The sequence below is a fragment of the Bidens hawaiensis genome, unplaced genomic scaffold (assembly GCF_021521415.1).
Source record: "Bidens hawaiensis isolate Kalapana, Puna unplaced genomic scaffold, B.hawaiensis_p1.1 tig00008566_1, whole genome shotgun sequence".
Taxonomy (NCBI): domain Eukaryota; kingdom Viridiplantae; phylum Streptophyta; class Magnoliopsida; order Asterales; family Asteraceae; genus Bidens; species Bidens hawaiensis.
The window spans coordinates 660,247-676,287 of record NW_027491617.1 but is presented as its reverse complement, the minus strand read 5'-3'; the positions used below and the strand labels follow the sequence as shown (position 1 = coordinate 676,287).

General features: G+C 42.4%; 1 protein-coding gene and 1 non-coding gene across 2 annotated transcripts; one reads left to right on the top strand and one right to left on the bottom strand.

The window, feature by feature from the left end:
* Positions 1-8,823: 8,823 nt before the first annotated feature.
* Positions 8,824-12,451, bottom strand: LOC143529549 (type I inositol polyphosphate 5-phosphatase 2-like). Its single transcript, XM_077025322.1, has 11 exons — positions 12,295-12,451; positions 12,103-12,208; positions 11,855-11,951; positions 11,657-11,761; positions 10,950-11,513; positions 10,737-10,872; positions 10,592-10,619; positions 10,157-10,313; positions 9,972-10,080; positions 9,736-9,884; positions 8,824-9,086 (listed from the first exon to the last, which is right to left on the bottom strand). The coding sequence occupies exons 1-11, from the start codon at positions 12,322-12,324 to the stop codon at positions 8,870-8,872; spliced, it is 1,698 nt and encodes a 565-aa protein (XP_076881437.1). The 5' UTR covers positions 12,325-12,451; the 3' UTR covers positions 8,824-8,869.
* Positions 10,378-10,450, top strand: TRNAK-UUU (transfer RNA lysine (anticodon UUU)). Its single transcript has one exon. It is a non-coding gene; the product is annotated as a tRNA-Lys (tRNA).
* Positions 12,452-16,041: the final 3,590 nt, after the last annotated feature.

Genomic DNA, 16,041 nt, shown 5'->3' with positions numbered 1-16,041 from the left:
GGAGTTTTCCCCCTCCCGCCTTTGCTCATTCCTTCAGGTGACACTGGGGAGAGTTAAGTGCCTTGTGCGTGTAGCCATGCTGCGCGGGTGGCCTTCCCTAATGGCTTGTATCCGAGGCTGCGGGGACAGGCGGAGTCCTTCACCATTGGGAGGCATTTCCTGCGGGACCAGCTTGCGTACTGCGCGTAAGGACGTTACGTCTCTGAGCATGGTTGGTCCTGCGGATCCAGTTGGTCTCTGCGCAGACGTCCCTGTTTAAGGTGAGTCTTGCGGGTCCAACTGGGCTCTGCTGGGACCTACCTCTTCAAGTCCCCCCAGTCCAATGTTCTTCTCATGAGTGTTTAATAAAATGAGGTGAACTTTTGGACTTGAGCAAATGGTTTTGAAAAGGGTTTTGTAAGGTTTTCCATGGGGATTCTTTCCGCGGAAGTCCTTGTCACTTGCAGAAATGCCCGAGTTTCCTGCTTGGTCTTTGGGTATGATGCGGGTAGGTCTGTAACCTCCTCGCAAGTCAGGAGCATTGAGTCCCAGTTGTATGTATTTTCCATGAGGTTTTGGTAGTTTTGAACATAGTGATCAATTATGTTAAGACCACCAATTCCATCTTGGAGCTTCAAACAACGTAGTTCTCGACGTTCCCGCTATGCGGGGATGTTATTTCCGTTTCCGCAAGCATTGCCCAGAAGATCCTTCTTGGTTTCAATTCCCAGCGGAGCGCTAGGTATGTGAAGGGTTTTGCCTTAACACTGTACCTGTGCTCGTCTTACGGTTACTTTACTTCCAAGGTATTCCTGGCGTCAATTCCCTGCGGGTGCTAGGTATGTGAAGGGTTTTGCCTTTACACTGTACCCGCACCCGTCTTATAGTTACTTGGTTGCCGAGGTACTTGGCTTCAATTCCCTGCGGGTGCTAGGTATGCGAAGGGTTTTGCCTTAACACTGTACCCGCATCCGTCTTACGGTTACTTGTTCACCAAGGTTTTCTTGGCTTCAATTCCCTGCGGGTGTTAGGTATGTGAAGGGTTTTGCCTTAACACTGTACCCACAGCCGTCTTACGGTTATTTGTTTGCCAAGGTTTATTTGGCTTCAATTCCCTGCGGGTGCTAGGTATGTGAAGGGTTTTGCCTTTACACTGTACCCGCATCCGTCTTACGGTTACTTGCTTGCCAAGGGGTAAGGGGTATTTTCCCGCTTACTTTTTAATATTTTCGAATTTTGAATTTTGAAATTCGAAGAGTTGGTGAGAAGATAAGTCCAAACCTCTGAAACGTCGTGCGACGGTTTCTTCTGACTGTGTCAGGACGTGCAGGGAGTTATGGTGACGTGACAGAACATGGTCATTCCAGTTGCTTTTTCAGGCGCGTGGGCACGGGATTTCGGGCGCGTAGCCGCGAAATCTCTGGCATACGTCCTTGTGACAGATGTTGCCAGCTTGCTTTTGCCACGCGTCCTAGTTTCATTGCACCTTTGATTTCTCTCTCTTCCGTATTAAATTCATCGCATTAATTGCGATTACTATATAAAGGGGGAGAGGGTTATTTGCAATTCACACTTTTCACTTTCATCTCTTCTTCTCAAGTAATTTCCGGCGAATTTTTCTGTTCAGTAAAGCATTACCCTGAAATCTCTTTTCATCTTTCTTCCACCATGTCTTCTCATGATGCTGATGACCAGAAGACTGCTGGCGAATGCCAGTGCTCTCTTCCTGTCGATCTGTACCAGTATATCGTCAGGAAGTTCATGCTCGAGTCTCTCGAGCCTGAGTTTCCTGAACCCCACCATACTGTGTACGATGCCCCTAGTGGCAAGATCGGGGTTTATGCTGCATTCTTTGTCTACGGAAACCTTAGGTTCCCGTTGACAAAGTTTGTGTACCGTGTCCTGGAGAGGCACGGTGTGCACCTGACAGAGGTGCACCCCATGGCCATTGCCAAGGTCCGGCACTTTGAGTGGGTGTGCCGGATACTGGGCCTTGAGCCCCTCGTTGACCGTCTGATGACCTTCTACACTTGGAGGTGCATCCAGGGGTGGTACACTCTTACAACCCGTATCAAGGGTTTAAAGATTTGTACCACCGAGCGGAGTCTTCGCTCATGGAGAAGAGAGTTCTTCTTCATATCCGCTCGCGCCATCCCTATCGCCATGAAGTTCAAGAATGGCCAGGCGCTTCCGAACCTTCCCGCCCTCAACTACGAGGAGGCGGAATGGTTCTCGAAGATATCCCGGGTCCAGTCCCCGGTTTTCCGTTTTCCGGAGTCGGCGATGGTGATGCTGGGGATGAGCCGGGTGTGGAAGGCGGCGAATGCGGATAAGGTTCCGATCGTCCTTGAATATGGTTCGAACTCTGTCCCTTATGGTACGTCTTGTTTCATTTTGCTGACTTCGATTTTTTCTAACTTTCTTGTTGATTTCAGAGGGGAACGATCTTCAGTCGCTCCTGAACCCGCGGGAGGAAGATGGTCCCGCGCGGATGGGTACTCGTGCTCTGGACGAGAACGAGTTGCCCATCTTAGAGCAGACCGCGGGTCGGTTTGTGGAGGTTTACCCGCCAGGCCAAGAGATCCTGAGCCACCGACGGCCAGGTAAGCCTATCTTCTACCCTGAACCTCTCAATGCTGTGCCTGCTGCTGGAGTTGACATTTCTTCTTCTGAGGAATCCGCAGAAGGTCCTCCACTGGTGCGGAAGAAAAAGGCTGCCGTCGGGAAAGGCAAGGAGAAGGTGGCCTCTACGGCCGACCCGGTAGTCCTATCTGACTCGGAGTCAGATAGTGCAGAGGTGGCGGGGAAGCCCGGTGGTGAGGAGACCACCGCTCCGGAGGCTGTAGCTGTTACCTCCGGGGAGGCAGCGACGACGACGGTTACCGGTGTCAAGAGGCCGGCTCCATCGGGTTCGCCCCCGCTCGTCCGTACGTTCAAGCTCAAGAAACCCCGTAAGTACCCCCATAATTCTTGTCTAGATTTGTTGTTTCAAATAAATTTTTCTAACACTTTTGCTTGTGCAGGTGTGGATGTTGACGCATTCCATGGTGGAGTTGGAGCAAGTATTCCCCCGCCAATGGGGGAAGGCTCGGTCAGCCTTCCCGAGGCGTCGACCCAGGCGTCTGCGCCTGCTTCCGTTGGTTCCAGCCTTCCTGAGGCTGTTCCAGCTGAGAAGGTGTCTCCGCCGGCCGTGAGTGCAATTTTTACAGCATCTTTCACGGAGCCGGCGGTTACTGTTGCTGAGGAGGCGACGCCAACAATGGCTACCACAGCGGCTGCCACTATACCTGCGCCACCGGCACCGACGGCCGGACCATCAGGTACGGGCCGGGCTTCCCGCCGATCTATGCCACCTTCCCATCTGCCTGACCTGTTGGATGGATTTCCTTTAGGTTCAGGTGATGGGTTTGGCGGCTATCGGCCTGTTATTGACCCTACAGGTACGTAGGGTTCTTTTTCCTTTGTATATTTTTGTCATCTTTTCCTAACTGCCTTTGTTTCTTTTGCAGTGTCGGATTCCAATGAAGTGTATGTTCCAAGATGGAACATACGCCGAGGAACAACCCTTCGCACCCCTGTGGAGTGCGTGGATTGGGCTCGCCACGCTGCTCCTCATGGTGCGTTGGGGGAAGCCATGGCTAGCTACCAGGAGGGTAGGCTAACCAATGAGCTTCGGGTTCTCCAAGCCCGGATGCAGCCCCGCGTCGAGCTGCTTTGTCGTGAAAACGACAAGTTAAAAGCAGCTCGCGCCAAAGAAATATCTGAGACGCGGGCTCTGCGGGAGGAGAACCGGCAGTTGGCCGCTGCCGCCGCCGAGAAGGAGAGCATTCAAGGCCCTCGAGGTTGAAGTCCAGGCGCGACTCGAGGCCCGCTCCAAGGCTGCCCAAGCTGTGAATGAACAGCTTCGGCTGGCTAAGGAGACTGCGCGGAACTCAACTGAGAGGGCTGCCAAGGCTGAAGCTGTTGCTGAGCCGCTTCGCGAAGAAAATGAGCAGCTTAAATGCAAATTAAAGGCTCTTCAGCATGCTCATGACGCCTTGGCAATGGAAGATGCCAAGAAGCTGCAGGAGATCCTTGACCAGAGGGGGGTGCTTGACCGCACTGAAAGGAAACTCAAAAGCGTCGAAGAGGCTGCCGCCAAGGAAGTTCAACTTGCCAACCTTGATAAAAGCGGAGCCGAACGTGCTTACAAAGAAAGTCAAGCTACCCTCCAATGGCTGCTTCGAGAAGCGTTGCCTCAGGTATCTTTATCTTTTTCTTTACGCTTTCCGCTCGTAATTAGAAAATGTTCTAACTTGTATTCTTTTGTAGGTTGTGCGTCGGGTCCTTTCAGAGACCTCTTATGACGATGCGATGAGCGCAGCCCTCAACGCTTCTCATGAGGATGGGGAGAAGACTGGCTTCCTGCTTGGTCTTGGGTTTGCTGAGAGAGGCTTTCCGCCCTCCAACTTCCCTTTATTCAATGTTAATACTGAAGCTGCTTATGACCAAGCTGTGAACCAGTACGCTGCCTTCCCGCATCCAGTGGTGGAGAAGGTGAATGAAGCTGCTGCTGCTGATGATGGGCTAAACATCCTTAAGGCTTTCCTTGGGCAGCCGCTCTCTGACGGTGCTGGTCCAAGCGGAGGTGGCCCTGAAGCCTGATCCTGAAGATCCCTTCCCACTGCTAGGGTAGACTTAGCTTTGTATAGATTTCTTTTAGGCGGGTAGTTACCCGGCCACTGTTGTAATATATCATTGAAATATACGATTGTTATTCCTTTCATTGGATTCTTTGCTTTATAAACTTATGACTTGCATACTTAGTTTAAAATAGCAATTTTCCAAGTGTTTAGAATAAGAACCTTTGAACGTGGTTGATAGTGGGTTAAAGTTTCGCTTCCTCCTTCGTGATTGTGCGGGTAGAACCGTCACTTGCACTTGGTAGGATGGCTAAACTTTAACTTTTATCTAACCTGCGTGTAGGTTTTTCTTACTTTTTGAGGATAAGTTAACCTTTGAACGTGGTTGATAATAGGTGTGAAGTTTTGCTTCCTCTTTCGTGATTGCGCGGGTAGAACCGTCACTTGCACTTAGTAGGATGGCAAAACTTTACCCATACCTGACCTGCGTGTAGGTTTTTCTTACCTTTTTAAGAATTTTGTTTTGAACCGTTCGACGCGCGGTTGTCGATAGGTTAGTGTTCATCTTCCTTTCATGATTCGTGCGGATAGACCGGCACTTTCATTTAATGGAATAATTGAACTCTTCTCCTTCAACTGACCTGCGTGAAGGTTTGCCATGTTATTGGGTTCGTGCGGGTAAGACCGCCTTCCCACGCAACGACTTCACATAATGTGAATGCCGTCACCAGTGTTGGATAGTTTTAACCGTTCGACGCGCGGTTGTTGATAGGTTAGTGTTCATTTTCCTTTCATGATTCATGCGGATAGACCGGCACTTTCATTTAATGGAATAATTGAACTCCTCCTTCAACTGACCTGCGTGAAGGTTTGCCTGTTGAGGATAAGTTAACCTTTGAACGTGGCTGATAATAGGTGTGAAGTTTTGCTTCCTCTTTCGTGATTGTGCGGGTAGACCCGTCACTTGCACTTAGTAGGATGGCATAACTTTACCCATATCTGACCTGCGTATAGGTTTACCTTTTCCTCTTAAGAATTTTGAACCGTCCCACGCGCGGTTGTTGATAGGTTGGTGCAGTTCCCTCGAATGATTCATGCGGATAGACCAGCACTTTCATATGGTAACTTTTTTTTTTTTCCCCTTCAACTGACCTGCGTGAAGGTTTATCATGCTTTTTGGGTTCGTGCGGGTAGGACCGCCTTCCCATGCAATGACGTTTTTTGTAATTATGCGGTGAAAACCGGCATATTAGTGTGTACAAAAGTATAGATGTAAATCATCAGCTTCGACGTTTGAAAGAGAATCATTTCCATTAGAAGTGGCTCTTGGCCTTTTCTGTACAAATTGGAATTGATTACATGCAAACTGTGTAATTGAACTCCCTTCTATGTTGGGACAGGAGTGCCATCGAGCCGACACGCACCTGTTTCGGGATCTCGTTCTTTACGCAGCATGTAGTCTCCATATTGAAGCTGATTTTTTATTCATGTTTACCCCAGCCATGGTTCCACACGCACCTGCCTGCCTACTTAGCTTTTATTTCGCCACGAGGTGTGCGAGCGTCCCATCTCTGACGAATGTTTCGACCATGTCTTTTACGTCTATGCATTCTTCAGTGTTGTGGCCTTTTGTTCTGTGATAGTCACAGTACTTGCTCCGATCAGCATCGTGACGATGTCGGATTACTGGAGGCTTTGGCCATGGGAGCTCTTCAGTAGCAAATATGTCAGTGACGCTTTTGGTAAGTGGCGTCCATCTGGAGTTCCGGTGCAGCTTTACATTATCCCTTTCACCCAATCGGTGCTGTAAGCCGGATGAGGTGTCAAAGTTTATCCTTGACTGCCAAATGCCTTGCTTCCGTTTTTTGTTCAATCGGGCGGTGAGGACGTTGTCCTCTCTCGTCCTCTGGGTGTAAAGGTTTGTGCTCTGCGGATGGTCTCTACCCAGTTGCTTCTCCGTTTCCGCATAGCGTTTGGCTGCTGTCATGATGCCATCCCATGTGGATGGCATTCCATCTTTACCCGTTAGGGTGCGGATAAGCTCTGGGTCCTGCGCGCCCTGGATGAAGGCTGCGCGAACAAGATCCTCGCTGATATTGCCCAAACTTAACTTCTTTGAGTTGAAGCGAGTGATGAAGTTTGGCAGAGATTCATCTTCTTCCCGTATGCATTTGAGGATTGTCCATTGCTCCTCGGTATACTTTCGCTGCTGGCTGAAGTGTTGGCTAAACTTTTGCTGGAAGTCTGCCCAGTCGTAAATGTGGTTAACCGGTAAACGATCAAACCAAACCCTAGCAGCCCCCACCAGCGTCATTTGAAACATGTAACACCACGTGGGTTCCGTCCAGTTGCTGACGGTTGCCCCTGCTATGAACCTGTTCAAATGGTCGTCTGGGTCGGACATACCATCATAAGTGCCTATGTTGGGCATTTGTTTGGCACTTTTTGGGGCAATTGCTTCCGCAATGTCCCTTGCAAATTTGGACGTTCCCGCATTTGCAACGTTCGGTCTGAACGTTTTGGAGAAGTCTCGTGAACTTCCACCTGTGCTTTTTGGTTTGAAGGCTTGTCCAAAATGCCTTCTCGGTTGGGAGTCCGTTTCCTTACGCTTCCCTTTTGCCCTATGGCGAGGGTTCGCGTCGGAGTCGGATTCCTCCGAGTCATTGTCCAAGTATTCTTCGAATTCGTCGGCCTGTTGGACGGAACGCAAGCGTTCGTCCAACTCAGCTTGGAATTCCTTTTGTCGTGCCTCCGCCCATGCCTTAACTTCATCGAGAGTTTGGCGGGGGAGTCTTGTTCGTTTTTTAAACTGGGTATCGGTGAATCCCAGTGGGCGATTATTTACTGCACTTGCCCCAGCTTGGGTAACTGGGGTAGTGTTCGTAAAATTTACTTCACTTGCCCCGGCTTGGGTAACCGGGGTAGTGTTTGTAAAAACTGTGTTGCCGGTATTCCCTCCAGTAGCTGGGGTTGTGGTTACCGGAGTTTCTTTAACCATCTTTCTAGAAGTTTGAAAAACTGGAGAAAAATGAAGTTCTAGCTTTATGCACGGATGGCGCCAATGAAGAAACACTAACCAGACCCCGGGCAGATTACTGGTAACCTGGGGGTTGGAGAGCTGTTTCCCACGAGGGGTTAGACCCTTGGAAGATGGTTCTTCTGATAACCTGCAAAACAGACACCGTGAGCTCGTCACTGAGAAGGGGGGGTTCCTCCTTGTGACCACCCTCCGGCGTGAGAATCAGACTAGATTGCTCTTTAAATATAAAAGTATATTAAGAGATTGCTAGAGCAGATATCAGGTATATATGATAAGATAAGATGTTGTAAGATGATCATACCATTGGGGTATTTATAGCCGAAGGTAGGTTTCCAAGGGGTTTAGCCGGCCCAACACGCTACCAACTGTAACCTATGCACGTGCCCTGCCTGTGAGTGGTGGATAGGTAGCGGCTGACACAGAGCAGGCGTGTCGTGCACTCTTCCTCTTCTGCCAACTACAGGCTAGGCACGTGGTATGGCAGGAGTTGGTGGGTAGGCGGCGGCTATTGGTCACAGTGCTGTGGCGTGCTGTCTGCCATGCTGCTGTCAGTGAGCTGTCGCATTCTTGGTCAGATCTTTTGTCTGTACCTCGTCAGGTATCACACAAAAGATCCTCCATCATACGGACTGGCTCATTTAGGCGGGAGTTTTCCCCCTCCCGCCTTTGCTCATTCCTTCAGGTGACACTGGGGAGAGTTAAGTGCCTTGTGCGTGTAGCCATGCTGCGCGGGTGGCCTTCCCTAATGGCTTGTATCCGAGGCTGCGGGGACAGGCGGAGTCCTTCACCATTGGGAGGCATTTCCTGCGGGACCAGCTTGCGTACTGCGCGTAAGGACGTTACGTCTCTGAGCATGGTTGGTCCTGCGGATCCAGTTGGTCTCTGCGCAGACGTCCCTGTTTAAGGTGAGTCTTGCGGGTCCAACTGGGCTCTGCTGGGACCTACCTCTTCAATATCCATATAACCGGTTACACAAAAAGACCATATATTTTTTTTTTGTATAGCAAGAAAGCTAACTGTAAAAGACTAGAATCATTATTCTAATTCTATAAAAGAGCAAGAATGTATAATAGAATGCATTGACATTTAACACTCTTGATTTTCATATAATATCCATACAAACCGATTACACAAAAAGACACTCTTTTTGTATAACAAGAATTCAAGAAAGCTGACAAATCGAAAAACCATTATTCTAATTCTATAAAAAATGAAGATCAAGAATGTATTAGTTCCAGGCTTCCAGTTCATTTTCATCCAAAATGATCAACGGGTGAACCACCGCACTGGTGAAATTGAGAGCTCTGCGCAGCTTTCTTGGGTCAATGACTTCAGCGTCAATTGCAAACACCGTACTCACTGGTCTATGATCCGACATCCGTATCTCTGCTCGGTTGTAACAAAGCTGTTTTATGCCTTTCCCTAACCATAGTATGCTATCACACCTGCGTAGTTTGAGTCGATTTAGTACACAAGAAAATCAAATAGATACACACTTTGACTTTATAGGTCAAACATATTACTTTTAAGCACAAATCTTTATGAACTTTGTGAATAGTGATGAAATCTTATTCCTAAGCTTCCTTTTATCACATATATTATATACGGGTAAAGATCCTTAGAGAACCATAAAACAAAAAAAAAACAAAAATTTTAAAAAAGTAAAAAAACCAAAATTCTTATATTTCATTCTAATTTCATAAAAAAAAACTTCGTATTATACACATGTGTATAATTTCATTTAATCTCTAGTTACGTAATGTACACATACGTACATTATCATTTACCTTAAACCGTACATATATGTATAAAAAAACATGTATGTACATATTATACATATATGTATAATTTAGCTAAACCGATACGTTTTTTTTATGAAACCGGGATGATAAATAAGAATTTTGGTCTTTTTACTTTTTTCGTTTTTGCGTTTTTTTTTGTTTTATGATTTTTTTTTTGGGTTTTTTGTGGTCTAAAATGGTTCTCATGGTTCTCATTTTTCAAATAGTTCTCACATGATCCTGATCCTATTATATACTTCAATTTAGTATTAAGAAAAATATTGCCTTTGACCTCAAAAGTCAAACTACTTACCATGCCGGTGTTCTACTCTTCTCTCCTTCTTTTGGATTTTCGCCTACATATCGATCTGAATTGACTTCATACTTGTATGTTGGTGGAAAGTCGATAACGCCTTCATTCCATCCGTTGAAAACTTGCCCACTTCTCAATACTTTACAAAGCTACAATACACAGTTACATGAATTTGGTTACTTTTTAAATCTTGTTTAACATATTAAAGGTTTATAAAACTTTTACAAGTCGAATACCTGATCGTTATAAAGCAGTTCATCCCACTGCTTCATGGCAACTAGTTTTCTGACTTCTTCGTCTGGCTTGTTGATACGATAATTCAAGTCGCCAAACCAGAATATCTGACTGTTTAAGAAAACCGAAACTTAAATCATGAATCAAAGAAGAAAACAACATTAAAGGTGGGAAAAAAAATACTTACTCATGACATGGGATTGTTTGAGGTTGATCAGGATTTAAAATAGACGAGAAACGAGTGCGTTTTAAGATCTCAGACACATTTGCGTTTCGTTTCTCGTCATCCCCAACCTTGTGACCCGATGTCAAATGAGAACAAACGAAGCATAACCTTATATGATGAAGAGGGGCCCCGCCCTCTTTGATTTTCCGCACCAATCCTTATTTACTACTACATATTTTTTGGGGTGTATAGCTCAGTTGGTAGAGCATTGGGCTTTTAACCTAATGGTCGCAGGTTCAAGTCCTGCTATACCCAAACCTAACTTGCACTATACTATGAGTAAGGATGCGTAGTAGCGCAAAGAGCACTCTTTGGCCTTTAGATTAGAGGCGCTTCGCCGTCTTTGATTGGAAGGAAACAGATATCTAAAGTGTGCAGTGAGGGATCTTTTGATTGATAGAGACATGCTAATGGAAACCGATCCCTGAAACATAAAAATATTGATCAATCTTGACTTTGACTACATTTCAAGTCAAACTCGTCATCACTGGTGGTAAGTTGACTTGTTTGACTATAGGACATGCTAACCGAGTGAAATTACCTTATTACCCATGTATCCCATTAGCCCGACCCCGACTGGGGAGACTTTTAAGTTGTTTATATGTTTTCTTAGCCTTTTTCGAACCCAGAGTGAAATATATATGCCCACCATCTGCTTACCAACAATTCGTACATACCTGTTGTATAACCTCAAGAAATTAGTCAACAGAACAAAAATAAAAAATAAAATAAAAAATAAAGTTGCAAACTTTACTTATGATTTGAGTTTTCTTGATCATCAAGAAAAAGCGAGTTTTCGTCCTCCATTTCTATCGGATCTTGAAAGAACTCATCTTTTTCTTCTTTAACTTCTTCCAACACTTGCTCTGCCACATCATCAAGTGTGTCGACCCTGGTCAACCTCTTTCCCTGCTCGGTCCAGAGCAGACTCAAGTCACCCGAGCTATGGTGCACCCGTTTTAACCGACTGCCAACATCTAGTGGCGCTAACCAATCAGAACCTACTTTTGCAGAGCCAGTTAAACTTAACACCCTTCTTAGTTTCCCACCAGAAGAAAGAGCTTTCGGTTTTACATCCAAGGCCTTTTCGGGCCAGTTTAATACATCTATAACTTCCAGTTCTGGAACGATTATCTTGGTGGGTCCCACAATAATATTGTTGTTTGGAGAAGCTGGTGCACTGTAGCTTTTAGGTATCGCCACTTCCTCGGGTGATTTGTTTAAAGCGTTTCGAATGATCGTTTCCCATTTTAATACCGGCCTTCGAGTTTCAGCTCCCAAAACATTCCCAGCACTTAAAGGAACAACTTCCTGAAAACTGTAAAAGACTAAAAAATAAATTTTGATTCACTCGTTTTCATACGGGTTCTACAAAATCAACCGACTTTGTTTCTATTTTCAAAACAAACTGTATAATTTTAAGAAATTTTGTAAGTTTGACTTTTAAAGTCAAACTCTTACCCGAGAATGTAAATATCAGCTGGTTGATCCATGCAAAGCCATTCATCAATCTCAAGATCTTCATCTGGGATCCTTCCAGCTACATTCCATGTGCCAATTGTTATCCTGGAGACGTAAAAAAATCATTTTTTAAGAGCTTATATTACAAGAAAGCCCGAAAAGGCGAAAACTAGTATTTCTGATATTCTAGAGCCAAACCTCACATCTTTTGTTTTGATATAATCAACACGCATGGTCTCCGATTTCCTTCTATTACGTTTTACAAACTCTTTTGCAGGCTCTTTTGCAGGCATCCCTAATTTACAAAATAATAACGTAAATAATTTAAAATGGACGAAAAAACCAGCAAAACGAACCAAAACCGAATGCTACTGATGCCATATAGGTTATTGCAACTTCAAGGACTTTGAAATCGTATAATATCAACTTGCATAGTTAATTGTTACCTTCATCTTCGCTTTCATTCTCGGTATCAACTTCATCTTCACTAAAGTCATTATTTTTCGGCTGAATGTTTAACCATTTCTTCATCACCATTGATGGCCAAAATGCCTAGAAATAAACATACCCATAAAAAAAGATCATAACTTTTTGCCTTGTTACACCTTAGAAGCGATAAAAGATTACTAAAAACGTACCTGAGAACGCTTTCCTCTTCGGGTTCTCATAGTCTCCGAAAAAAACAAGAACACAATTTTTTTCTGTTGTAGATTTGCAACTAAGAAAGGTGTATGAACACCCCTCTAAATATATATGCATATATGTATGTAGGATGTCACTCCTTGAAAATATCAGGAGGGGCCACCATTTTTTCTAATGCACATCTTGACCACATATTTTATAATAAATCATAAAAGACCATTATACCCCTGGGTGGTTAATGTCTTGTAACAATATCTAGGGGTGTGCGTGGTGCGGTTCGGTGCGATTTTTGGTAAAAACCTAACCGAAAACCAAAACTTCGGTTTTTGGAGTATTTGAAACCGTTCGGTTTCGTTTTTTTGGTTTCGGTTCGGCTTTCGGTTTTTTCGGTTTTTGCTATTTGATCTTGAATATTTTAGGTCAAAGGAAAGTTTTCAAAAAATAATTAATTTAAGTATAAAAATTTTTGTTAATTGTAAAATAATAGACTATTAAATATTTTACCAAAAATACTTGAGTTACATGTTTATTAAATTCTTATAAATTACTTAATATAAAATATTAAAAAACAAAAATTTAGGTATTCGGTTCAGTTTTTTCGGTTATTATTATATGCAAAACCAAAACCGAACCGCTAGTTCGATTTTTATGAAATCATAAAACCAAACCGTCAGTTTTTGTTTCGGTTCGGTTTGGATTTCTCGGGTTTTTCGAATTCGGATTGGATTTTTCAGTTATTTGCACACCCCTAAGTCAATATCTATGATTCTTGAAGGATAGTTATTCTTAAAAATTTGGATTAAACAAAATGGTGCATTAGTTATCATCTCAAACTAGCATGAAAAGTCAAAACTAACCTTCATTACTAACATTTTATAAATAAATAAAAAACATGATCTTGTTGAGCACAAAGAAGAAAGCAAGCCACAAAAGAACACATCACTTTCACTACAACTAATAAATAGTTGAATTGTATGATTGATGGAACTCAAACCCTTAACTTTCACATAAATCACTTGACTTTTTTAATCTTTTTATTTAATCAACATAAACACAATAAAGTCCAAAAAAGTTATCAACTTGGTATTGATTAGCTAATAATTAAGTTTCATTAGGCACATATTGGTCCGCCGGAATTAACAAAACACCGACGATATCTTGATCGTGGTCCCAATCGAAGCTTATGTTATGTCACCGGTCATCCAGCTAACATAATTAGGCTTTGTTTAACAGAATGTCTATATTAACGTTAAAAATGTAATCAGTTAGATTAAACTACATTTAATATAGATTAATATAGACTAATATAGACATAAATAGACCAATAGTATAAATACTGATAAAAATAATGCATGACAGTAAAGATTTATAGAGCCCACTTGCAGAACCAACCATAGTTAGGCAAAGTAAGAAATAATAAAAAATAAAAAAAAAAAAACTAACTTGATATTTATTATCATCATAACAAGCTTAAGTCAATTTGGTGTTTATAAAGATATCAGGTTGCACAGCTGTATGGTGTTTGGTTGGCTGGTTTTATTACCCATGAACACATAAAATGACCCTTTGAATTATATAAAAGCAAATGGACCCATAAATGAATGAATCAATAAAAGAAAGTTCTAGGAGCACTATATGTGGAGGTTATAAAAGAGGGTTCTTAGTATTGAAATCCTTTCTGATATAATCTTGAATAAAAGAGGGTTTTCGCATAAGTCGGTTAAACCGAACCAAAAACTGGAAATTTTGCTTTTAAAATTTTGGGTTTTAAAAACGGTCGGGATAGGCTCGATTTTACCATTTGGCCTTGAAAATTTTGAAACGACACAAAAAAAAAAAAAAAACAAAAAAAACACATTCATGAATATTGGCCTGAAAGTTTGAACTTAAATTTTGATTGTTAATTAATGCCTAATTAAGGGGCCTCAATATTGGGCACCTCATTTATAACCAAGCATGTAAATTACTTAAAATTTAAAATTGGTTTCGGTTTGGTTTGGTTTGGTTTCAGTCTTTTGATGTAAACAAGGTCATTCGCTTACTATTAGATAAGGGGTGTGTATCGGTCAGTTTGGAATCTTGGATTACTTTGGGCTTAATCCGAAGTAAAAAACAAAATTTTCGGTTTTGGGGTTTTTAAAAACCGTTGATTTCAATTTTTATATCGAGTTCGGTTCATATTTTTTTTTTCAGTTTTATCATTTGGGCTAAAAAAATGCCAAATAATGAATTTGGCCCTAAAGGGCCTAAATTTTGTTTATTAATTATTGATTAAGTGATTACACATTTAAACCTAAAATTTTTAGGATCATCTATTAATTTCTTATAAATTACTAAAATTGTTTTTTTTTTTCGTTTGGTTCGGATAGGTTTTCTCAGTTTTTTGTTGCTGCAAAACCAAAACCGAACCTAAGAATCAGTTTTTTTGAAAAACATAAAACCGAACTGTCAGTTTATTATTGGTTTCCGTTATTTCGGTTTGATTGCGCTGATTATCCTGCTTATAATTCCTTCAGTTATTCTGGTTTGGTGCACAACCCTATGTAACTTGACGTAGAGAATTTGTGTCTGCCGCAAAACTTAACATCAAGACTTCTATTGCAAACAACAGTTGATAATTCAAACCGCCAACAAGACTTCTAAACAACCATTTTCACTTTTCAGCATCATATTCAAGCTGCAATTTTAGTCTGCAGCATGTTTCTTTTGACATTTATTTTAAGTGACCAAATCTATCATCTCAACTGTTTACATCACATTGAAAAATAGGTACCAGATAGCATTGTCATAATATTTTCATAGCATACATCCAAGTTGTACTTTCAAACAAGTCTTGTTAAACGGGTCGGTTGGGCCAAAACGGGTTCGAGTGATTAAAAGAAGTAACACTTTACCGGGCCCACCAAAAGGACCGTAAGCGCCACCGGACACTTAATACGACAGAGGTAACACCTCCATATATTATATGCACTGACACATAAACTTTCGACTCTAGATCCACTTTACCTCGTTGCAGGTACGTCCCCGAGATCCATTAAAAACTTTTGGGCCGAGGGAGAGTAAAATTTTTGGTCATAAGTAAAATATAAACTCGATAACAATTAACTTGTTAAATAGGCTTATTGGGTAATTGGGTTATGGCTTAGGTTGTGCATACTTTTAAAAAATAAAATAAAAACAAGCTTAAATTTCCGTGGATGATTGGGCCTGCGACTGCTGGCCTCCCCAGGGCCGACCCGCTTCATTGCATCAGTTAATGATATCTTATTCATTTTACATCATCTTAGCTCGTTGTGGAACCCTAATAATGAAAACGTTGGACTTTACTGGATCGAGCAACACGAACAACATCGGTAATCCTGTGGTAACTCATGACGACTTGTTCAATATTATTAAGAACGAAAACCACATAAAATACAATAACCCTTAACAATCTATTTATAATTTTGCTTACCATAACTCCTTAGGAAACTAAATATACTAATTAATATAAACTTTATCTCTAACAATAATTATTTAATTTATTCTCTAATTTTTATCTTTAAATTCTTAATTCTGCTCACCCCCTTCTGCTTCTTAGTTGTTCATATTTAACCCTTGTTCATATGTTAAATCAAGATTATATTCTTCAGACAAAACGTAAACCATAAGTTATTAATTACATCTCATATGTAACGATAAATATTTGTGTAACTTCATGTCATGTTATATTTTCGTTTAATCTCTCAAGTTGATTCGATAAA

What these genes read in the sequence shown, in the direction of transcription:
- LOC143529549 (XM_077025322.1), bottom strand. Translation starts at nt 12,324, where the DNA reads ATGAGAACCCGAAGAGGAAAGCGTTCTCAG. An exon ending in GAATGAAAGCGAAGATGAAG is followed by an intron (nt 11,952 to 12,102) that starts GTAACAATTAAC and finishes TTTGTAAATTAG; the next exon opens with GGATGCCTGCAAAAGAGCCT. An exon ending in AACTGCTTTATAACGATCAG is followed by an intron (nt 9,885 to 9,971) that starts GTATTCGACTTG and finishes TGTGTATTGTAG; the next exon opens with CTTTGTAAAGTATTGAGAAG.